Source organism: Centruroides vittatus, unplaced genomic scaffold, assembly GCF_030686945.1.
Source record: "Centruroides vittatus isolate TY-2023 unplaced genomic scaffold, ASM3068694v2 contig_882, whole genome shotgun sequence".
In the NCBI taxonomy this organism is placed as follows: Eukaryota; Metazoa; Arthropoda; class Arachnida; order Scorpiones; family Buthidae; genus Centruroides; species Centruroides vittatus.
Window position 1 is genome coordinate 2,930,452 of NW_027122574.1, and position 25,606 is coordinate 2,956,057.

Here is a 25,606-nt window from a genome sequence, read left to right on the forward strand (position 1 = left end):
GAAATCTATCATCTATCTTAATACCTAGGTACTGTATGTTATTAACTTTGATTTTTCTTATTACTATATTTTAATTTGCAATTGATCGTCGTTTCAATACTTATTCTTGTTCGCAAAACACAGAAATTTAATACACAGGTTATTAATTTCCAGATACTCAGTTAGTTTTCATAATGTATTATTTAACCAATTAATAACCAATATAGTTATATAACTAATAATAAAAATGTAGCATCGACGGCATCCCTTTGCATACACATTGTAGTAGGATATAACCAACTACAGTATGTCGATTGGCGTATATCTTGTCAAATTTATAATTTTTGCAGTTTTTTTTTTTAGATTTTCCTGGCAGTTATAATTGTTAGGCCAATTTATAATTTGAAATGGCGAACTATTTCATTATTTTTATGAAATTGTGTCAAATACTCGTTTATCTTTTCCTATTCGAGCGATGCCGGGTACTTAAGCTAGCGACGTATGCCCGGTTCGGGTTTTTGAGGTAGTCTGTAATTGAAAATTGATAAAAACAATAGTCTTAGTATCCGAAATGTGTATATATTGACACGAGTATTTATAATAGTGAAACTGCAAACAACAAAAAATTACTTGGGTTATGTTAAAAAAGAGGTGGGCTTTAGGGAATGGGGACTCCACAGTATTTTTTCTATTGACGAAGAATGCCAAAATTTTTTGCGGATATGTTGAACGTTATAGGACCCTTTGTGCAACAAACATACGTACTATACTCACATACATATGTATTGCAACTGTATACATAATTTATTTATAATAATACGTTAATAATATATCTAATTCAACAGGAAGTCTGATACCAGCAGAGCCGAGATCAGTTACCGGTCGATGTAATGTCGCACGCTTGCCCATTTGTGTATGTAGCTTAGTGTCGATTCTAGGGTTTATACCAGTTAGAGTTATACTAGTACTAGGGTTAAAGTTTATACGAGTATTACTCGTATAAATTTTAATCTAGATCGTTTAAGAATAAAGATTTGTATGAAGGATAAACCAACAATAATCCATTTATATATATCTAGATATTGATGTTTCGTGTGCCAAATTGTCAATTTCCTACATTTTTCAAAAACTTTCGAGTATCGCGTGGTGCCGCAATTGCAGTTTTACCTCGGGTAAACAGCAAATTTCATTGAAAAGGAAATTTTATTGTTTATTTGGACTGTTAAAATCACAAATTAACGTTTTATCTTTTTTCATTTTATGTAAAGCATTAAAAGGGCCTTTAAATTAAATCAATTACATTGTGAGGCTGACCGAATTCATAGTTGGCGTAGAAAAAGACCGTCTTAACGCTCGCAGAGTGGAAAAGTAAAAAGAAAATATATATATATATATCGTGCACGCGATTGTTACATCACGATAATTTTATCGGCTGCAACAATAATTAATATATATTGTTCTGTAAGAGAACAAAAAGCATTTTATTGTTAACGGTTGTATTGTCAAGTGTATTTGGCTGGACAGCGATTCGCACCCAATAACGATAAACTGTACTGTGTCGAATGCTTCGGAAAATTGTTTGCAGAAAGATGCACCGGCTGCAACACACCAGCTATCGGTTAGTTTTATTCAATTTTTGTTTACTTAGAACTTTAATTCATTTATTCGATTTTTATTATATATATTATAGGCATTACCCGAACGTGTTATACATCTTTCCAACACCGAAATTGGCATAACGATTGTTTTTCATCTGCCGTATGCTAAACGTCACTCGTGGGAGAAGGAATTATTACAGATGGAGCGGATATCCTGTGTCCAGGATGCACTAAACCAAAAATTATGATGTGATACGTTATTCATTAAACTCGCATAACAAAATTTAATCAATTATTTCAACAGAACGAAAATATTATTATTATTTAAAATCGCAGTTTTCTCAACTTTTTATTCTAGTTTAACAATTTAATTGCAATCACCATTAAGACGATAATAAAATTGTAAAACATTCTAGCAACCAGTTACGCGATTTTCCTGGCTGTTAAGATATTTTATTTTAAAATTAATCGTAATAAATAAATAAATTTGTATGTGGCCATCTGTTATGGGATTTTATTATTGTTATGTTTATTGGCAATAACATTAACTCGGGGTATGGGAGTATAAAAAACGACTAACAAAGGAATCTTGGTCCTTTGTCTGGTCAATGTCTTACTTAAAAGAAGCGCAATAAAGACAATTGTAGATTCATGAACTTGTCTTTCTATAGCAGTTAAGACATAATACAGTGGACCCCCGATATAACGCGCATGTCGGGCGGGAAACAACACCCGCGTTATAAAGTGAACCGCGTTATACCGAGCGGCGCGGTGTAACGCGGTTCACCTCTTTATTTTAGCAATAAGGTGAAGCTTTTCTTTCACACTGTAAGCTTTTCTTTTACTCATCGTGCATACAATAATTAAACACTATTCAAAATACATGCAGGAACTCAATACATACAAAATTACTCAATACGCAGTAACAATAAAATGCGCTACTCACTAACGCCACACGGACCTGTATAAACGTGTTTGAGCTTATCGCGTCGCGAACATCGCCCGCGCTATAACCGAGTGCGCGGTATAGTGAGCAGCGCTATAACGAAGGTCCACTGTAGTTATGAAAAGTTTATGTATTTTTAATTATTATAAAATGGCAAAACACTTAATTTTGAGGGGAAGAGATGAGTTTTATATATATATATATATATAAACTAAATGCTAAAAAGAAAAATCTTCATTCAGATCGACTTTACTCGAGATATGACACGTGACTACCCTCTATCTCTCCGACGCTCGAACTTTCACTATAAAAATTTAATAGCATCAATGCCCTTCATATACAAGCTACCATGCCAAATTTCGTTTTTTAATCACCATTCTGAGATATTAAACGAAGTAGACACACACATATACATACCCACGGAACTTTTGTGAGGTTTTTGTGTTCACGGATCTCAAAACGTGGAGATTTGCCCAAAAGAAAAAAACCGGAGTGTCAAATTTGACACCGATTCCAATACTTTCCCGTGTTAGGTATTAGATAACAAGCCGGGAAAGTAAAAGGTCCAAATACTGCAATTGTAGGAAATTATGAAGAAATTGTGAAAAATTACTTTAATTAATAAAGGTTTAATAAAATAACGTGTCCCGAAATGGGTCAAACTTAATGAAAAGTTTGCTCGTTATTAGCGAGAAAAGCTTTCGCTCCGATTATTTCGTCCGTGACGTCAGCCTTAACTACGTTTAGGACACGAGGTTTTTCTTCTAACACAAGATATACCGAAATATAGATCGATTACGGTCGGGCCGTGTGCAAGATTTCGAAAAATTATTAAATGATAAATTAATAAATTATAATATTTTTATTTAAAACTAAGCATCGAGCGCCGTGACGTCGCCAAAGCCCTCGACGTAAAATCCTAATATTCTTATAGTACAGGCATCCGCCATTATTAATTTTTTTCCGCATATCTTGCGGGTACGGGTACTTTGATTGAGAATCTTGGTTTAAGATCATAACCTCGACACAATCTTGCCAGTTGTATCCCTAGAAAAATGTCTTTTACGTCGGGGTGGATAAAGAGATACTTGGAGTTTGCCATAGCGTTTCGGTACAAAATCCCGTTTATTCTCCTATTTTTGATACCCTCGAAAATATTTGTCGGACGTTAGTTTGGATATCGTCGGAGGTAAAGACAGGGCGAAATTTCTAGTAACAAAGACTAAAGTTCGTCTTTGACCCTAGACTTCCACCGGAAGTCTTTGTAGTGTAAGGAGAAGCATCTTTCACCAGCCCGCAGTAGAAAGAGCTCCTTTAGCGCTGGAGCGGGAAAAAGAGTTAATTTAAAATCCTTTGCGTAAATAATGAAAAATAATTATAACTACGATTATAATACATTACAGTACCTTTACATAGAATTTGTTTTCACGCAGTAATGACCAAGTTCTCGGAACCATTTCTTTTATATTAATTAAAGAACAATTACTTTTTGCAATTAAACAGTAAAAAATAATCAAAATAAAAAAGAATTTGCGCGAGAATTTATAATTATACGCTCCTTATCTTAAAATTTTAAACTCGGGCATCCCCATCCAATTAAATGGTAAGAAGCAAAGTGAAGAATACGACCGGTCGTTTGAATCTTAACTTTTATTTGTTCGAAGTCCTAATTCGACTAATTCCGCGCCATTTTTTCGGCGGAGACGAATTGGAGTTGGTAAATTTTCAATTTGATTTCGATTCACCTTTGGAAAAAGGTTGCCCACCACCGAACTAGACAATTGGAGGTACCCGTTCCACCCACTGCTGCAACTTCCTCAATGCGATGACTTTCATTTCGAAAAATTCTCTTGGCAAATCTTACGTTTTTTCGTAAAAACCGTGAAACTAAAAATTTTGCCCCGGGTGAGGATCGAACTCACGACCTTCAGATTATGAGACTGACGCGCTGCCTACTGCGCTACCGAGGCGGCGTAAGCATTGTCTTTGAATAGTGTCTATAAAGAATAGGGTTACATTCCAACCCTTCGTAACTCGTCTTATATGCTTGAGCTGAATACGATCCAAATCGATGAAATTATGTTCGAAGTATAGGTCTAATATTTTCTTCTAATATAAATATTTTCGATAAAGCTCCCCGATTAGAAATTTCGGTTAATGTTAACTATGGTTCCAAAGATGGCGGCGCTTCCGGTAATCTCGAAACAGAATCGTAAACCGTACTGACGGTAGAGGCAGCTATGACGTGAAATTATGCAAATTATCTTGTAATCAGTCGTATCTGACGGTGTTGTGTGAATCTGTAGAGGAAATATCGTAACCCTTTTTTTCAAAAGTATTTTTTTTTTCTAACGAAGTGTTAAAGGTAAATATTTTCGACTGTAAAAACGTTTCAGAGGAATTTAAATTTTTAATTTATTTACTTTGTGACTAACGCCGTAGCAATGAGCTTTGCGGGTCTGGAGGTGGACGAATTTTGGTCTAGTTGTACCACCCGTAAGATTTTTAAGCTAATGGAAAACGATTACGAGGAATTGGGATTAGGAAATGATATTGATAGTGCGTTCGAATTGACCGTAAAACTTGGAGTTCGGCATACCGAGTCGACGTGTGATTCGTGTGGAATAAAATGCAAAATATACTATCGACCCGACCGAAAATTATATTTTTTAAGATGCGGTAAATGTCGAAGTAAGTTTTCGGCGTACGAGGGTACGTTTAAGAGTAAATATTCCAATATTTCGTGGGGCTGTATACTTTCGTTTATCTGGCATTATCTCTGGCTAGAATGCACCGCTACGAATTCGGCCATTGCTTCGGGTATTTCGAAAAAGGCCGGTGTCGATTGGACAAACCACATAAGATTAGTGATGCTTATAGCTTCGCATAACATGACCTGGTTTAAAATCGGCGGCTCGAATAAAACGGTCGAAATCGACGAAACAGTCGCATGTAAAAGGAAATATGCAAAAGGTCGTTTAATGAAATCGTCGGAGGAATTTGCCGCGACGATAAGAACTGCTTTATTTGCCAGGTCAACGATAGGTCGGAAACCACGTTGAATTGGGTGGTATACAAATATGTAAATTCTGGTAGTATCATAATAACGGACGAATGGAAAGGTTACAATCACATCGACGAAATCGAAGGTTTAATTATCGAGCACAAAACTGTAAACCATTCGAAAAATTTCGTCGATTCCCAAAACTGGATGTCACGCGCAAAGTATCGAACGGTTATGGGCCTATCTCAAAAATAAAAAACATCTTCCAAAGCGTTATACTACCGACCTATCAGACTCATATATGTACTGTACCTCTTTATGCATAAGAAATTTATGAAATGGCCCGAAAAAACGCCCGGGGAAAGATTTCAAATATTTGTAAAACATTTGGCGATGATTTATCCCGGTTCCGCAACAACACCGAAATGGTTAGAGCCGGAGACCGTCCCTTCCGCACCCGTATCACATCTTGCAGAAAAAAATCAAGGAAAGTAGAAAACGAAACGGCAACAAAGAGAATTTCGTCTAAAAGTGTTAAAGGACCAAAGGAAACGTCATGGCCTCCGAAGTCAAAGAAAGTATCGTCTAAAAGTGCGAAAAAGTCGACGACAAGGTAACACCGACGCCTCCGATTTTAAAGAGAAAATCGTGTTAAAGAATCGTCCGTTACAAGGGGGAAAAGACCAGCCGCAAGCGACGAGGAATATAAAAAATCGAAGAAAAAAGGAAACGTTAAAGTGAGTAATTTATTTCATTTCATTTTATTAAGATATTGTACAAGTAGTAGTAGTAGCTATTGTATTAGTAGTATTATACTATTTTCTTATTTTTCAATATTTTATCTTAGTTTATCATCTATTCGGAGTCACGTGACCTCCGAACCAAATAGCGCTAAACGCGCAGTCTCCAGACCAATCCAAGATGGCGACCGGAAGCGCCGCCATCTTTGGAACCATAGGTAACATTAACCGAAATTTCTCCCGATATTTCGTACGTGAAGTAGGACCATTCGCTTATATTGTCAAATTCCTATTTGACGCCGTCATTAAAGGAAAGATAAGATTCCGGCATCGGTGAGAGAAGGGCCCCCTCGACAATTACGACATTCTCCTCGACATTTCCCCTACGTCTCACCATCGACATCGTCACCTAATGGCAAAACGTATAAAACAGAAGTGACGTTGCCATAATTTTGGAGACAATGCCGAAAGCTGACGTTTAGGATGTTTGATGACAGGAGTCGACGATCTCGGGACGTTTCGGTGGAAATATTTCGGTTTAACTCCACTTTCTATTTAGTGCTTACTTTATTGGCGAACAAATCCGAATCTCGTGTTATCTGCAAATCCAAATTTTGTATTTTTACGTTAAATCGCCTTTCGACCCGCATTATCCCGGATCTGACCCGTGCGGATTTTTCGATTACGGCTTTCAAAACGGTGCAACTAGCCAAGTAATATAAATTTTCCAGTTTTCTACACTTAAGAGACGGATTATTTATTTCTATTTTTAAATGTACTTTTATGACGTTCTTATCGTACATTTTTAATAACCGATACCAATTTCTATTCATTTAATTTGATCGATATTCGACAGATGCCGCCACCTTACAAGCGGACGCGAATGCGCATACAATTACCGATGAGGCGCGTGGTAAGCGCTGTATCGGTAGTGACGTCTGTTGATGAGTTTCCAAAACAAAAATCAGTATCCTTTGAATTGGAAATTAATTTCTGTATCGAAGTCTCTACCAAAGTTACTATCGTGTTGTCAAAATATCATAAAAAATGGCACCACATAAATAAATAATGGAAAATACCCCTAATTAACAACAATATGAACTTAATTGTAAATATTAATTAGCGTAATTAACTCGGAAGTAGGCTATAAAAAGTTTTTTTTTTTTTTTTCAAAGAAATCTTTACTAAATTAAAAATGTGTTTGATGGAATTAAAAACAATATATTGTTGTTACATTCTCAACAAATGCGTCGATAATTCATTAAAATAACGATTAATGGTATTTCTTTAGGGCTGATAAGGAATTTCTCTAAATTAACAATTCAGACAGAAAAACGTTACTGTGTTAATAAGACTGTATTGTTGTATATAACCTGTATTAATTTTGTATCCTAACACGGGAAAGTATTGGAATCGGTGTCAAATTTGACTCCGGTTTTTTCTTTTGGGCAAATCTCCACGTTTTGAGATCCGTGAACACAAAAACCTCACAAAAGTTCCGCGGGTATGTATATGTGTGTGTCTACTTCGTTTAATATATCAGAATGATAATTAAGAAACGAAATTTGGCATGGTAGTTTGAGGGGCATTGATGCTATTAAATTTTTATAGTGAAAGTTCGAGCGGGCGGAGAGATAGAGGATGTTCACGTATCACATCTCGAGTAAAGTCGCTCTGAATGAAGATATTTCTTGTTAGCATTTACAGTTTTTTTTATAAAACTCATCTCTTCCGTCAAAATTGAGTGTTTTGCCATTTTATAATAATTAAAAATACATAAACTTTTTATAACTATTAAGCTTTAACTGCTACGAAAAATCACAAGTTTATGACTCTCTACAATTGTCTTTATTGCGCTTCTTTTAAGTAAGACACTGGCCAGACAAAGGACCAAGATTCCTTTGTTAGTCGTTTTTTATACTCCCATACCCCGAGTTAATGTTATTGCCAATAAACATAACAATAATAAAATCCCATAACAGATGGCCACATACAAATTTATTTATTTATTACGATTAATTTTAAAATAAAATATCTTAACAGCCAGGAAAATCGCGTAACTGGTTGCTAGAATGTTTTACAATTTTATTATCGTCTTAATGGTGATTGCAATTAAATTGTTAAACTAGAATAAAAAGTTGAGAAAACTGCGATTTTAAATAATAATAATATTTTCGTTCTGTTGAAATAATTGATTAAATTTTGTTATGCGAGTTTAATGAATAACGTATCACATCATAATTTTTGGTTTAGTGCATCCTGGACACAGGATATCCGCTCCATCTGTAATAATTCCTTCTCCCACGAGTGACGTTTAGCATACGGCAGATGAAAAACAATCGTTATGCCAATTTCGGTGTTGGAAAGATGTATAACACGTTCGGGTAATGCCTATAATATATATAATAAAAATCGAATAAATGAATTAAAGTTCTAAGTAAACAAAAATTGAATAAAACTAACCGATAGCTGGTGTGTTGCAGCCGGTGCATCTTTCTGCAAACAATTTTCCGAAGCATTCGACACAGTACAGTTTATCGTTATTGGGTGCGAATCGCTGTCCAGCCAAATACACTTGACAATACAACCGTTAACAATAAAATGCTTTTTGTTCTCTTACAGAACAATATATATTAATTATTGTTGCAGCCGATAAAATTATCGTGATGTAACAATCGCGTGCACGATATATATATATATATTTTCTTTTTACTTTTCCACTCTGCGAGCGTTAAGACGGTCTTTTTCTACGCCAACTGTGAATTCGGTCAGCCTCACAATGTAATTGATTTAATTTAAAGGCCCTTTTAATGCTTTACATAAAATGAAAAAAGATAAAACGTTAATTTGTGATTTTAACAGTCCAAATAAACAATAAAATTTCCTTTTCAATGAAATTTGCTGTTTACCCGAGGCAAAACTGCAATTGCGGCACCACGCGATACTCGAAAGTTTTTGCAAAAATGTAGGAAATTGACAATTTGGCACACGAAACATCAATATCTGTTAATCTTGTAAATACAAATATCACATCAGTTATCTGAGCCGGGATTCGATCCACATCGGAACTCATATTACAAGCATGTGAACACGAGAAAAGCACCGCGCATGCCGGCCCATCCACGCACCCCTCCGTTGGCTATCGAGATGCAGCGCCCCTGCCCGTCCAGTAGGGCTTGGTTTGCGAGTCACGTGACCGCAGCCCCCTGTCCGAGATTTTATAAGCCATGTGGTCGCCTTTGCGCCTTTTCACCCAGTATTTCTTAGTTAAACAAACAAACAAACAAAATAATAATAAAAGCCGTTCATATGCGACGTAACAGCATCTCCCGTTTTGGATCCCGCGGAAAAATTCCAAAATCAGTATCCTTTGAATTTCTTCGCTTACCGCCAAAATATTTTGCCATCCTGTGGGGCTCGTGTCACATCCGGACCTAACCGGTTTCGTGCCGTCGTGCCCTCGTTGAGAACGTAAGCATTACTTGATTTCCGCTTGTAAAGAAGTATCGTACGCGGGTAACTATTTCGATCGTTTAACACGCAAGATAATAGTAGTAGTAGTAATCAAAAACCCCAGGAATTTTCGGGGGATGGACTACCCGGATATGTCGGGCCGTACCCTTCACCACCTGGCCGCTCCATTGTGGGCCTGGCCGACCCCATAACGGGCTTGCTAAAAGAGGCCCTCTTAGTGCACACAGGGAGGAGAGTTTAAAAAAGCCATCGGCACAATTCCGGAAGTTTCTCGGAAACATCGTGGCCATCTACGGGCACCGGTCGCCATAGGCTATATCTCGCGAAGGGTCACATGTAGAGGTGTGGTTTCTTTGACTTTTTTGTTCCTATGGGTATGCTCTTCAGCTCTGTTAATGTCCCAACCGTCTCATTCAGAGCTTGAATTGAGCCCTATTATGCATTTTCTTGTTTCTTTTTCTTGCAGAAGAAAGTTACAAATGCTTGAAAATGGCAAAACTACCTACTAACCAAATGTATAAACCGACTTCTCGCCGCAAAGCGACTCGAACGCCAGCTATCGGCAACCTGACACATTAACTCTACTTCAGAACATAGCTCAGGGACCCGTATATCTATCGACTCTGGTATAACGTAGGCCACAGTACGAATAGCTTTTGAGCTTGTTCAGTGTAGCCATCGGACGTTAATTCGGAGTTTAGACCCGATCGGCGCGTTAAATTGTTGAAAACTCGAGTAATGTGGAGCAAAAATTTAGTGACACGTTTCTTTACGCTCGAACTACTGCGGCACTCTATAAACGTCCAAAATCCCAGCTTAAGTATACAGCAGTTTCACGTGATATTACTCGAGGACGACTACGATTCCAAATAGCTTATGACATTCGCCTACCCGGACTCGACGTTCATACCAAATTTAGTCAAACGAATTTGGAGGCGTCTAAATATAATTACATTTGAGTGTAAAGAAACGAGTTCGCTCACTCATCTCAATCAAATGGAAGGATTAACATACAGAAAAACTACAAGTATGCTTTCGTTCAGAAACGACGGTGTTGTTGCGTATTCTTTAAACTTTGATGTACAGTACAGTATGTAACACTAGAGCTTACCGTATTTTCGTCAATTCTGATGTTTTCCGCTTAACTTAAATAGCTTTTTGTGCATTTTTAATTTGAATATTTATTTTTAGAAGGCCATTAAGAGAAAATAAACTGGAAAGTTTATTAAAAGATCTCATTTTTTCCCGTTGTCATTTTTCCATCGCATTTTTGATTTGTACAAGGTTCTTCCTCCACTGTTTACCTCAAACCATGTCTTCAGGAATATGGGATTTGAGGGACGTTCACTATATGCTATTTTACACTTATCGACTTTTAATAAGCATTATTTGTAGCTACGTTAAAAAATATTCTTGCAGAATTTACTTCATCCCAAACAATGTCTGCTTTAAGGATCTCGCTAGTTTCTCCTAGAATTATTATGACTTATATCCTCTCGAGGATTAAAAAATAGTTAATAATTTTATAGTCAATTAATTATCGGCTAAGAGATTAAATTACAATAATTAAATTAGTTGTAATGGAAAACAGTAGTAATAATTTGAAAACGTTAAAACTTTTGTACTTTCAGTTTAATGTTATTTATTGTTGAAATTTCAGATATTTAATTCAATAAACAGCCGATTAGTGAATCTATTTACAATATTCGATACTTTTATATACAGACGAAATTCAAATATTTTAAATATTTGGTGTCGTTATCCAGAACAATAATAACAACGTAGCCACTCGTTATCCTTGATCAAATTTCCATTCTTTCACCGGTTTGACCACATTATTGTAATTCAGGTTACGAACTCGAGCAGTCAATCTCCTTCGAACAAGTTAACAATATTAAGAGTGCATTCATCCGAATGCTAATTAGAATTAGAAAAATTGCCATGAAATTTGACGAACGAGTCGATTTTTTTCGTTTGAAAATGACCTATTACATAATTATCAATTAATACGCCAGATATAATGCAATAATTGTTCCGTATTTTCAGCGGAATTATAAGAAATTCGGTACTGAAAATTGTTATTTTAAGTATATTATTTTTCAGAAAAAAAGTATTTTTACCTACAGAAGATGAATTTTCGAGTTTTTAATCTCCTTTAGTCTTTTCTTACACGGTCAGAGATATCGACGAAGGAGAAATAGATGATTGCCTAAGGTAAAATTTCCAAAATGAATAGGAAAACTTTTTAAAAAGGTATTATTTTCCTTAATATGTCAAGGGTATTTTAATTAATCTATTGTAAATAGGTTTCATTCTAGAAAATATAAAATCTCGGATGAAACCGTGCGCCTGCTTTTAGGGTATTTGGTCGCATTCGAAGGTCACCGGCATAAAATTCTGCGATAATCTTCATTGTTATTCAATTCGAAAACTATTTTCAATTGCGATAGGCAATAAAGATTTCCAAGGTGAACGGGAAGACATTACTACGAGGATATATGTACGATACGTAGGTACAGTACCTTGAACTCCTTATTTGCAAAGTTTTTTTGACAGGTACACTCTTAAAAATAATTCAGAAAAGTTACTTTTAAACTTAATTATAGTTCTAAAATATTGTATGACAAGTTACTAATACTTTACGTATTTAATTAGGTTTAAAATGGTGTTTCTCGACCTCTCGCTTCGACGATTTAAATGTATCGGAAGGACGTGGGAATAATTCTCACAAGTGTAAAATTTTTATATATACACACGTAAAAATAGTAGCAATGCCATAAGTAGATATAAATCATCTGCGAAATACTAGATTAATGACCACTGCCGTTGAGTAGGTTCCTTGCATACTCTGATCTGAGTATGCTAGAAAGTTACTTGAGTTGCACTCAAAGGCAAATATGTAATAGATAAAGTTACAATTCATCGATCGTCTGGAGGAGCATTTTGTAAAAAGGGCATGCACGTAAGACCGGGGAAGTCCAATATTTCGGTACACCTAAGTTTCGGTATCCCAAAATAATGGCGAAAGTATATAGTGTAATGTATATAGTATAATGTAGAGCATATTTTTGCGATTCGTCAGTGTATAGCACTGCTCCTTTACCTGCGTATGGCAACTGACCAACCCGATATTTTAAATTCGAGACAAAATGAATATAATTAATAAATTCTTAATAATCTTTATTTTGTAATCAATTCGTATACACTGATAAAATATTAAAAACCATCTCCTCCTGACATCTGTTAAAAAAAATAAATTAATAAGTAAAATCGTATTAAACTATAAATTCTTAATAAATAATATGTAAATCTGTATTGATAATCAAATATTATTTATTATTCAACACAATCGCTCTATACTGATTATCAATACAAAAACACTTAATTAACATTTCACTAGACACCGTATTTTACAGAGTAAACTTCAATTTACAAATTAACACGACTTTGATCAAATACAAGACTATATAGTAAGTTTTACTATTTTGATATCTAGCTTTTATGTAATAGATACACGATTTCATTCAGTTCAATACCCTGTAACAATATCCCACGTGATATGGGATAATTATGGTTTCACATGGATCGACTTTGTATATTTACAGTTGTGTAAGATGTTAATATATATACAGATATCCCCGTGTAACACGGTAGTTAGGTTCCGAAAAAGTGTCGTGTTACACAAAACAAAGGACTAGTAGAAAACTGGGTTAGGTTCCAAAAGTTAGCTAGAGGAGTATACTATTCTGTTAATTATGAAAAAAAGAAATGTTTTTGTTAAAGTAATCAATAATTAACTAACAATCACAATCAAAAGTATTGCACGTTAATATTAAGTTTTTCTTCACTGCTAATCACCATAAAACGAGGATGTTCTCTTTTTGGCAAAATATCGTCATCCTCTTCCTGTTGACCTTAAATCTGAAGTATCGGCAACATCTTGATTTTTCTCTCCTTTTTTCCCATAAAATTTAATATTTTCATTCGCTTGCGTGTGCCTAAAAGAGCTTTAAAAACCCTACCTTTTTATGTAGTAGCTTTTAATTTAATCTATAAAAACAAAACACAGCGACAATCTGTCGAGTTCGTTTAGAGCACGCCACACCTGGCTTTTAGGAAAGCTAGGACAAAGAAGAAACATTGCACAATCGGTTCTCATTAAAGAAGGCACGAAACAACATTGAAAAATTCAATATTCTAAAATCCATGGCAAATACGACAACACGCAATCAAAAACGCAAAAAACCGCATCTAAAATAGTATAATATAAGCAGAGTTCTTCACGGTAAGCCTTAATCCTATCCCTTTCTCCCGCGGGGGGGGATTTCGACATTTATATTATATAAAAACACGCGTATATTCTAATGCAACGTTGTGTCATAATTTCAAAGCAATCGGTGAAGAACTTTCGGAGATTTGAGATTAGGAACGAACATTTACATTTTTATTTATATAGATTTATCAATTTAAATTTGTCTATAAGATAAAAATAATTTGTATATTTAACTATGCAATCAAAAAGTATCTAAGTATAAATAAAGATAAGGAATATATTAACTTAATGTATTGTTATAGTTTAAAATAATTTCAATATTATCAATAAAAAACAATTACTTTATAAGTAATCTTTCTATAAAATATGATATTTTCATCAAGTTGAGCAATAACATTATAATTGTGCCTACATTGTGAAATCAACAAGGCTTTTTACACAAATCATTACTTATTCCAATATTTGTAAATAACAATAAAATATACTATTTAAATTTATAAATTATTAAAATAGGTAAATAAGATTATAATATAATCTTGAATCAGTATCATTCTTTACAAATATTAACATTTAATTATTGCACCAATAATGAGCAATTGAATAGCCATTTATCTGTAATTAAAAATTTATTCTATACATTATAAATTCTTCCTTTCTTTGATTTAAAATATGTATACATATTATTTTCCTGCAAAAAATTAATTATATATCATGAAAAATAATAGGATAAATGAGTGGCTAACAGAAGACAGCAATATAGATATGAAAAAGTATGAAACAACAGGACACACTTGAAGGAATAATAGATGATGGTTTAACAAAGAATAACTGAAAGCCATGCCAAGAGAATGGATGAGAGAGAAGACCAAGAGGAGATGGGGAATGATTTCAAAAATGATTCCCCATCTCCTCTTGATCTTCCTCTCTCATCCATTCTTTTGGAAATGAAAAACACTTGAAAAATGATGGATAAGATTAACAAAAGTGAGCACTAGAGAGACCTATACTGCAGTAGAAAATTACAGCTGATGACGACCAAATCCAAGGGTAAAACATGGATCATCCAGATTTATCAAGGCAAATACTAATTATATATATCCAAACCAAAGTTTAAATCATTCAAGATAAAAGTATAATGAATGTAAGCTAAAAAACTGAGAAAAGTGCACATTAAACTGATCATCTCATATGAAAACATTATCTAAAAATAGTGTTATTTTTTTGGTATTAAAGTCTTAAGACTAATTATAGAATTAAATTGCATTCTGCATTAAAATAAAAATTTATTTTTAACACTTTTAATACTGTATATCTTAGAAATGGGTTATTGTATGTCTTACGTCTATAATTATATTTAGTAATTTATAAATTAAAAATTATAAAAATTGTTTATAATTACCATAATATTAACTTAGAATGCACAGAATATTCTATTTCCTCCTTGTTTTGTGTTGCAATCTTGCAAATCGTTTTGAGAGATCCTCATTTAATTTTCTAACCGTTTTAAGTTCTTTTTCATACTTGTCATTTTCTGTTTGTAATTTTTTTATATATTCTATTGCCTTCTGCAAAACCAAATTTGTCGGTTTTTTATTTGGCAAGTTTGGGAGTTGTTCGGCTAGGCACGCAATGTCTCTCTTTAGTGCGTGTCTTCGGTCTCTCTCTTTCGTATTATGAAGAGCTCTCGTCCTATCGTCCATTCGCTTTTTACCTTTTGTCCTCTTTCCTCCGTTATTTTCTCTATTTTCACTTTCCGACATAATCGATCTGGCATAATTTCTACGTCTCGGTCGACCGCGACGTCGACGATTTAAGATTTCTGCATTTACGGCCACAAGAACATTTTCTGCCATGCTTCTACAACTGTCATCGTCAGTAATGTCAATTTCATTTATCTCCACATCTACGATTTCATCTATATCAATATTTTCTATTCCATCTTCAAAATTTAGATTTTCAATTTCTTCATCTGAAATAATGTTTATCATAAATAATTAATATTTATGATGTAACTTCTAACAAATTTGTTGTAGAAGAACAATTATATTTCTAAATTATCAATATAGATAATCCATATGTATTTGATATAAAATATAATCTTAAGGAATATAAGGTAAGTATATACACATTGTACTACAATATAAGAGACTCTCTTAAGCACTTAAAATTGAACAACATTCAAATCTCTTACAAGAACAAAGATGTATAAAAATAAAGCAAATACTAGCTTCATTATTAATAAATCTTCAAATCAAAGTCATCAGGACATTTTCCTCACTTGCTTTCACTTCTACCAGCTTACCAACTGGCTCCTTGTTACCCTCATGCAATGAGGAAGATGTCTTAATAACTTCTTTTGGGGCTTCTAAACCTTACTAAAAGAACCTATATTGTTATATCTTACAAAGCTTTTAGCATTACAGAACATGCCATTTAAATTTAAATATTTCAAAACAGTCATAATACAGTATAAAGCAAGGGAAATTAAATATCTCATAAGATATTTTTAGAGATGCATCATCTCAATCTCTGATTACAGTTTAATGAGGGTAATTGCTCTCCAATAACAATTTTTGAATTAATTTGATTATATTCAATTAACTATATCTATTAACACAATTACCTTTATCCATTGAATTATCAATATGTCAATGGAGTATTTTAATATTTGTTTTTATAATAAGACAAGAATTGAATAAAAACTTGTTTTTGTAATATTTTCTATTCAATTTTAATGTTAGATAACTTAGTTATTTCAGTATATTATTGGCATAATTTATCTTTTGATATATATAACTGAGCATCTGATTTCAGCCAACATATATATTTGGGGGATGAGTAAGTCACACGATTGGCCAAATAGATTCCTACTTTAATTATTGGAATGTAATGTCAAATTCTGTCTTATAATGCATTTCTGGAGCTTTAGAAATGAGTAATTCTGCAACAAATTTATTGTTACTTCAAATTAAAGCCATGATAAATTTTTCACTTTATTAATTAATTTAATAACCTAAATATCTTTCCATCCCATTTGATTTCGACCATTTTTCATTTAAAATTAGTAAAATTATACATAAATACATTTTAAATATTGAAAGTCTTTGTTTGAACACTCAAATAATTCCTTCGAAATTTCAAAATTTTATAAATTGAATACTTCAACCAATCACGTAACGTAAAAAGTACTTTTTAATTATCTAAAGTAAATTACGTGCTTCCATTTGTTGAAAATGATTACGCAATGTGCGTCACTCATGACGCCATCACAACGGAGTTTCAGGAAGTGGCAGTTACAGTGTTGCCACGTAACGATAATTTTTTTTAATATATAAATTTAAAAATATTTTTAAAAAAATTATTTTATATCTAAATCAAAAAATGTTTTAAATATGAATAATTTATTTACCTTCATTTGTTATGTCATAATCAGCTTCATTGTCGGAAGGATTCTGTGAATATGTATGATCTTGCTGAATAGTTGGAATGTTAAGTTGATTTGGTTCTATTCCCGAAACATTAACTTCTTTATCGTTACTTAATTCTATAATTAAACTTTCGGGTACATAATTGACTATATTAGAATTTTGGCTCTCGTTCCAACAGGAGCCTTCAAATGCAATTGGGCATATTGATGTATCGAGTCTAATTTCGCTGCTTAATTCTAATATTTCTTCATATCTCGGCTCCGAATCGGTCAACATTGCATCTTCGAAAAGACAATTCGGATTCAAACTGGAATAAAGCAATGAATCATCACCGCCGCTATCTGGTACGGGTGCCATACTAACAGCACACAAACTGCAATCCGTAAAGAAATCCGATGGTAGTAGATTGGGATCGGCAATACCAAGTAGAGAAATCCTACAGTAAAAAAATAATTAATATTTATCATATATATATCAATTACTATCAACAGATGGCGCTCTGCTAACATCCTTTAAAATATATCTATCAAGCTAAAAATTCAAATTTAAAAGTTATTTTTTACGATAAAATTATTATATTGATTCAATATTAGATAAATTGAATTAATATTAATACTTTTAATAGCAATATTTCAATTTAAAGCATGCAGATAAACACCATATTGCACAACATGCAGTAACCATACGTTGCTCAAATTTGGGCAAAAAATAATAAATGGACGGTTCCGAACCCGCAAAGAGATAATAACAATGAAATAATATTCTCATAAAACGCTAAAATATATAAATTAAAGAAGAAAAGTCATTTAATTATATGCAATAGCGTATAGTGTAAGCGAGACATACCTGAATACTCGGAAGGATCAGAAATAGAATTTAAAAGTCCCTCTCACGTCCCTGGATCGAGAGATGGACCGTGTTTGACTTGCTGCTTAACAGAATTCGATAAAACAACATGAAATAGCACAGACATCAACATAATACACGAGTCGAGAGACTGATTGATGCCGGCGAAGTAAATGGCCGACATTCACTCTAGGCGCTTTACACCCACCCGTTGACGAAACTGTATCCTTCCGAATACCTGCTACGTCATCCGATCGTCAAGTTAAAAATTAACATTAAATTAAGTGATATTTAAATAAAAACGTGAATATAATTATATCCTTGTAACAAAATGAATAATGCTTTCAAATTTCTGATTAAATCTATGCGTTTTATTAGGAACTATTTCGAGTGACGTTGTCTTTTGTTGGAATTAGCGGGAAATGATGAGTGGGTGTGGTTATTATCGTAGAGTAACCAATGAGTGTATAGATGTGTAGTCACGTGCCTATTTTTATATTTTAAATTTCCTCTATTGGCATAATTAATCGAATGAATCATCCGTGATGTCATCCGTGGAAAAGTCGTTTTAAGGGGAAAAATAAGCATTATATTCTTATTAAATAAATTAGAGGAATTGTACTTCTGCAAAAGTACACTATAATTTTATTATTATTAACATAACGGTTGAGTAATCACCATTTAACGTAGATAATCTACACTTACTATTATTACGGACACACGTTATTCAATAAGAATAGGAACGTGCCAGAGGCGGGAGAACGGAAACAATGTTATGAATATTTAATTATATTGATTATATCAGAAGGTGATTTATAGATACAGTAATCAATTCCTTTAAATTAAGAATATTTTGTTAAAATACGTCCTGTTTTAATGCTTAGAAAATGCTGAATAAAAGGTCGAATAAATCAATCCAATCGATAATAAATGAACTAACGAATTAACTAGACACAAGCTTGTATTCATATTTTTCTAATATTAACCGAAATACACTTTCTGGCGTTTTAATCAGTTAAAACACTAAAAAATCTAAAGTTTATTAATAATAAACTAGAATAAATATTTAAATCCCCGGTTTTTCTATCAACTTCATATTGCTTATTAATCACAAATCATTACTTCTTTATAGCTTTTCAACTCAAAAAGTAGTTATTTAGCTTTATTTTAGATTATTCATTCTTGTTGTTTAAAATAATGCTCATTTTTCACGAATATATTAATATAAGTTACTATTCTGCTATACATTGATCTAAAATGGCCTCCCTCGGGCCGGAAGCCATATTAGTTATTTAAATTATTATATTATTTAAATATTCTATATGTATCTACATAAATAATTTTATTAATTTTCTAAAGAAACGGTCGATTCTGATTAATATTTTAAATATTTAACAATTTTAGTCAGCCTTAGCATAAGAGACTAACAAGAGTTCGCATTTAAGATATCAAAAACATTTACGAAACTTTATTCAATGAGGAAATCTTTACTTTAATGTGAAGTTTTATTACTTAAAAAGTATAATACACTTTCTTAACATATTGAGGGCCTCAAAAGGCTTCTAGTATATTAAAGGTTAGGCGGCCTACATACGTGGCAAGATAACAGGCATATATGTTGTAGCCTGTATGTTAATTAGGATCTGTCAGATAGATTAGTTCGAATTAAATTCTAAACTGCTGACAAGTCATTCTTTTGTTTAACTGAAAAACTTTCTTTTTTGTAAAAAAGGTTAATAAATTAAAAACCACTTTTTGGAAAGTATTGGAGTTTTAACTAGCGAATAAAGTTTAACATTAAATAACAATGTAGTCTACACTTAAAAAGATTATTCTAGATACGGGATGGCTCAAAAAGTCAGTGTACTAAAAGGCCAAATTGATGTTATAGCCAAACATTTAATCATACTTTTCATTATGTTTCTATCAATTTCACGTTGTTCTAAACTCTGTTAACATTTGTTTCGCACTAAAATATTTTAAATACACACATAACTGACTTTTAGGGCATGGATATAAATTTTACTAAGGTACAGATTTTAAAAAAATATTTAATTTACTATTTGTTATATAAGCAAGAAGTATTTATTATTATTTAAATTTCTCCCACTTATAAATCAACATAAATGATCGGTTATTGAAAATATTTGAATTATAGTGATAAAACTGTAACGTAAGTACAATTTCATTTTAAAATATACAGTGTTTATAAAGTCAATTAATTTTAGAAATAATTAGGCTATAGATAGATATGCTTTAAAAAATGAACAAATAAAAAAATAAGAATTTAAAATTTTGATTAAATTAGTAACATAACAACATAAAATAACATAACGTAACATAAAATAAGTACAGTACAAGAACATATACTCCTGTAACAATTATAATATATTGTATAGTATAGTATACTGGCACAATGAAGTGACTTTCATTCAACACTTGGCTAGTTTTCCATCTTTTATTCAGCTAGTACGCCATTTACAGATGCGTTTCGGGCGTTCGCCCCTCCTCAGATAACTCAGATTAAATCACACACCCACAAACAGCATGTAATGGATTGACAGGTAACAATAGAGATTGCATAACGATTATTGTGGTATTTATAGATACAGCTCCCGTACATCTGTAACGACAACACAGTCGGGTTCCTTTAATTTTGTAAATAATAGTGAACAATTTTATACATACATTAAAACTGAGTTTATGATACATCAATGCATCTACAATTTTGTTGTTCCTAACACAGAAGTTAACACGAGTTATGCACAAGCAAAAAGGAGCATACCTCAAAACCTTAAGTATTAACATATGGATGAAAGATCTAATGAACAATTTCCAATTCCGCGGGGCGAATGGAATAAGGGTTAGTTTGACACGAGGCACGCCTAATAACACAGCATTTAAATACAACAAGTTATAAAATTAAATTATTGAAACAGAAATTACAAACATATCGATAACTAGCTTGCCTATAGTGTATAGCGTAAAACACAATATAAAATTACATTAAGTGTTACAGTTCTTTCAGACACATTTTATAAACTGCTATCCCGACTCTTCTATCCGGTTAACTAATATGGATATATATCGGCATGCAGCAATATTACATTTTGAATTTTAACATAAATTATTAAAAAGAATTATCGGTAGAAATACACTCGAAGTTTTATACATAGTAAAACATCTTGAAAGTACATTAACCAATTTTGATTAACATGCAATTATAACGAATAACCAACCAATCATAATATTTTCATCCAATTTTCACTAACTCTAACGCTTAGATTCTTATTTATACAATTCTGATATTTATTTCTTATTATTTCTACACTCTCTTTAAATTTTCGATCATATGCTTTCTTTTCATTATGTAAAATCTGTATATTTAATTGATCGATATTACAGTTGTTGATTACGCAATGGTCGTGAAAAACTGAGTTTAAGCGGCTGTATTTTAAGTCTGACATGTGCTCTTTAACACGTGCTTTTAGTTTTCGTTTAGTCTCGCCTATGTAGAAACTATTATTTTTGCATGTACAGGGTATTCTATATACCAGGAGTGGCCAACTTTTGTGTACTACATAAGATCTACTTTTTATCTTAAAAATGTGTCGCGATCGACTTGTTGTCGTAGGCACAGTGGCGAGGGGGGTGTGAAATACATACTATGTTTATACACTGTGCTTCAGTACGGTGCACTCCCGCGAGCTATGGGTAGATAAGGAAAATATATGTTCAAAACTATTTTTTATTTTTTAAATCACTTATTAAGTTTTCAAGATATAAGCTCATAAAGAAAATAAATTTCCAGACCCAACTTTTGATATTTGCAGTTACGAGTTCATTCCGTACAGGCGGCACCTAAAAAAAAATCGATTTTTCCACACTTTTAAGATAGATTTTTATTAACTTAAAATATAATTTAATTTTTTTTATCAATTACAATGTATAAATTGTGGTACTATTTGTTCGTAAACTTGAAAAAGTTGTTATAAAACTGCACAGTACGGCTGATAATTTGATTATAAGATTTTACTTTCGCGATTTGTTTTTGGGCGAGGAAAATTTATCATGGAAGAATGATATAAGATTTTTAGACTTATTTTTTGCTAATCTATCAATAGCTCGCGGGAGTGCTCTTTGTACTGAAACACCTTGTATATCTGCCTACGTAAAAAACAACGTAATTATTTAACGGGCCAAAAAACTCACGTCCAGGGGAATTAAAACAACACGAGTAATTATTAACAATATTTATTAATTCAAATTAGCTACTGATAAAAACAGATGTAAAATTTATTTTATTACGTTACATTAATGAGAGGACTGAGTTTTCACGTCTCTTACCAAGGAAACATAATTAGGTGTATATCCTGACAAAGATGATAATAATGATTCTTCAGTATGGGAATCAGTCAGGACAGAATGTTTAGTCTTCGTTAACTTTAAGTGTGAAAATGCCAATTCACACAGGTATGTAGTTCCGAAGCAGGAATAAATATATTTGCTACATTTGGTGATACTGGGATATTTTTCTCAATTGACGTATTTCCAAAAATCCAAAAATATAGAGGTCTGTTGCCGAAAACGCTCACTTATCAAGTAAATAGATAGGTAAGAAAAGCCATAATTTAATTTAAAACATAAAGAACAGGTACTTACATTTTAAACAAATGAAAAATTGAAACTCAACGTTGTCACCGTGGATAAATAATATTGATTAATAATAATAATATTGTTAATACTAAAGAAAAGAAGCTACCGCATGACAGTATCAAATATTCAAGCTAAATAGCTGTGTTTTCTACGAGTCCAGTGATAACTGCATGTATATTGTTGCTTTTGCGCGTTACGTTCACGAGTTGCGTTCAGTTACAAGTGTAACACATTAAGTCAAGACATCGCGAGCGATCGACCAAAATTGGCATCGCGATCGACTTGTTGGCCACCCCTGCTATATACTATATTTTCCATTTCTTCTTTATTTACTTTTTAAAACAAAAAGTTCTTGTACTTTGTTTAGCAGTTAATCCGGAGATTAAATTTTTATAGTTTGGGGCAAGCTTTATATTATTTTTCCGTATCTCTTTATCTATTTTTTCGTACATATTTTTTATGTATGGAAAACTTAGGTATTTAACTTTTGGTTTTGTTTTTTCTTTTTTACCTGGTATTTTAATAATAATGTCTATTCTTTGTTGCCATTCATTGATTAATCTGGTAGGGTATCCATTTAGGCTAAATTTTCTCTCTAGATCATTTATATATTTACTTTTATTTATTTGTTCACTAGTTCTATTTTGTATTTTTTTTTATATTCCATATAAAAAAATATTCTTTTTAATATGCAAAGGTATATTAGAGTGATAATTCAGTGTGGTTTCGATCGAGCATGGTTTTTTAAAAGGTTCAAATATTAACGTGTTTTCTTTCCTAGTGATTACGACATCAAGATACCGTATACTATTGTCAGTTAGTGCTTCTTCTTCAATTGTAAATTGGATTTCCGTATGAATGTTATTTATTAGTTTACTTATTTCTTCAATTCTAACTTCTGTTTCATTATATACGATCAGAACGTCATCGACGTATCGTCTATAGTATTGTATACCAGGAATATCTTCAATCATTATCAGTTCAGCTAATTTTGGCCCTATGATCGACCCCATACTAATACCCCATTCTCTTGTGTATAATATTTGTCGTCTATCTCAAAATGATTACTCTTATAAGCACATTCTAATAGATCTATAATATAAAGTTCAATATTCATTTTCTCAATTGGTTATTGATCATTTGTCATTTTATTGATGGATACATTTCGATTACATCGAGACTAGCTAATTTTGACGTGTTTCGTATTTGGACCTGCTTTAAATATTATATAGCTTAGATACAGTCTATTTAATTAATTTTTATTTTAATTATTCATTAATTTATTCGTTAATAATTATTTAAGCCATAGGAAGTTGTACGTGACATATTTTTAATAAATTAAGAGTAAACATTATTGCAATAAAATTAATAAAATAAACGAAAAGTAAAATCTTTTATTACTTTTCGTTTCTTATCTGGAGTATGCTGTAAATATGACAAAAATGTTTAAAATATATAAAAACCTAACCTAACCGAATTCTTTTCTACATTCCTCTACTACAATTCAACTCTAGTCTTTAGACAGTTTAGAGCATAAGTTAAGTATCAGTAGCGAATACATTCATACAACATACTGTACACTAGCTGTATACAGGAGGCGAAAAAGGCCACTCATGTATTTTCGCTCTACTGAGACTTCACAAATTTGGTATATATTTTGATATTTACATCATCAAATTAGTAATTATTGATTATAATTTTGTTTTACTGTCTGTTTTATTGTAGACTTAAAAAAGTCTACCCTCTACTTTCGTCACTTTTTTAATTAATACGCCTCAGAAATAAATTTTGCCTAGGTCCTCGCAAATCCTGGGGGCGCCTTTGAGTAGCAGTCAATTGTGTTTGGATAAAAATCTTTCCAATTTGGATTTTGGATTTGTTTGATGCACAACCTATGGATGTTAGAATCTAACAGCTGTAGATTGAAATTTAGTAAAGTTTTAATAGAGCTTCGATGCAACACAAACAAAATTCATTCAATATAACAGGAATCTTTGGGTAAAGTCTGACGTATCTAAAAGAGATTTTCCTAAATTGTGGGAAATGGCCGAAATATTTTTTTATTGCTTTCCGTCCACAAACTTGGTTGAATGTGGATTTAATAAACAAACCAAAAATACCACAAACATATCGTATGAATGAATGGCACCTTAATGAAAACCAGAAACAGACAGGAGTTGCAGAGAGAGATCTTCTGGTGTTATTAACCAATTTGGAACCAGACGTAAGAAAGCTTGCACAAGAACATCGAGACCAACGTTCGCATTAAAAGTTTGGAGATAAAATACATATTATAAATTTATTTATAAACCTTATTTGTCACTAATGCGCTCGCTTTGTCATTTGATCCGTTGTTTATTATTAATTAGTGTTTAGCCTATAATTAGTTACTTTCATTATCTAATTTCTTTTGAATTTCTTGCTTTTTTGTTGGCGTTTTCATTAAAAAGAGTAGCCGTGTCGGTGGAAAACTTGAGAATTACTAAGAGGATGATAGAGTTTGTTACAGATTTAGAATGGTTCGAGTGTAATTGTTTTAAAATTGTTATTTACAAAGGAAGATTTTTAAAATATCAAATTATAAAAACAAAAGATGTGGTCAGTATCATAAAGCAAAATAGGATTGCATCAATATCTCTTTATAGATTTCCTACAAATGACA

General features: G+C 32.5%; 1 protein-coding gene and 1 long non-coding RNA gene across 2 annotated transcripts in view; both read right to left on the bottom strand.

Annotated features, from left to right (window-relative positions):
• The window catches only part of LOC136983464 (uncharacterized), a 370,671-nt gene that overhangs the window by 175,120 nt on the left and 169,945 nt on the right, over window positions 1-25,606 (bottom strand). The gene's annotated exons all lie outside the window — the stretch shown is intronic.
• Window positions 12,901-18,492, bottom strand: LOC136983448 (myc proto-oncogene protein-like). The gene is made up of 4 exons (XM_067280184.1): window positions 18,289-18,492; window positions 17,424-17,878; window positions 15,414-15,983; window positions 12,901-12,981 (listed from the first exon to the last, which is right to left on the bottom strand). The coding sequence occupies exons 2-3, from the start codon at window positions 17,797-17,799 to the stop codon at window positions 15,445-15,447; spliced, it is 915 nt and encodes a 304-aa protein (XP_067136285.1). The 5' UTR covers window positions 17,800-17,878; window positions 18,289-18,492; the 3' UTR covers window positions 12,901-12,981; window positions 15,414-15,444.

Coding starts and splice junctions, on each gene's coding strand:
- LOC136983448 (XM_067280184.1), bottom strand. CDS start 17,799: ATGGCACCCGTACCAGATAGCGGCGGTGATGATTCATTGCTTTATTCC. Junction 15,984..17,423: donor TTATGACATAACAAATGAAG/GTAAATAAATTA, acceptor ACATTATTTCAG/ATGAAGAAATTGAAAATCTA.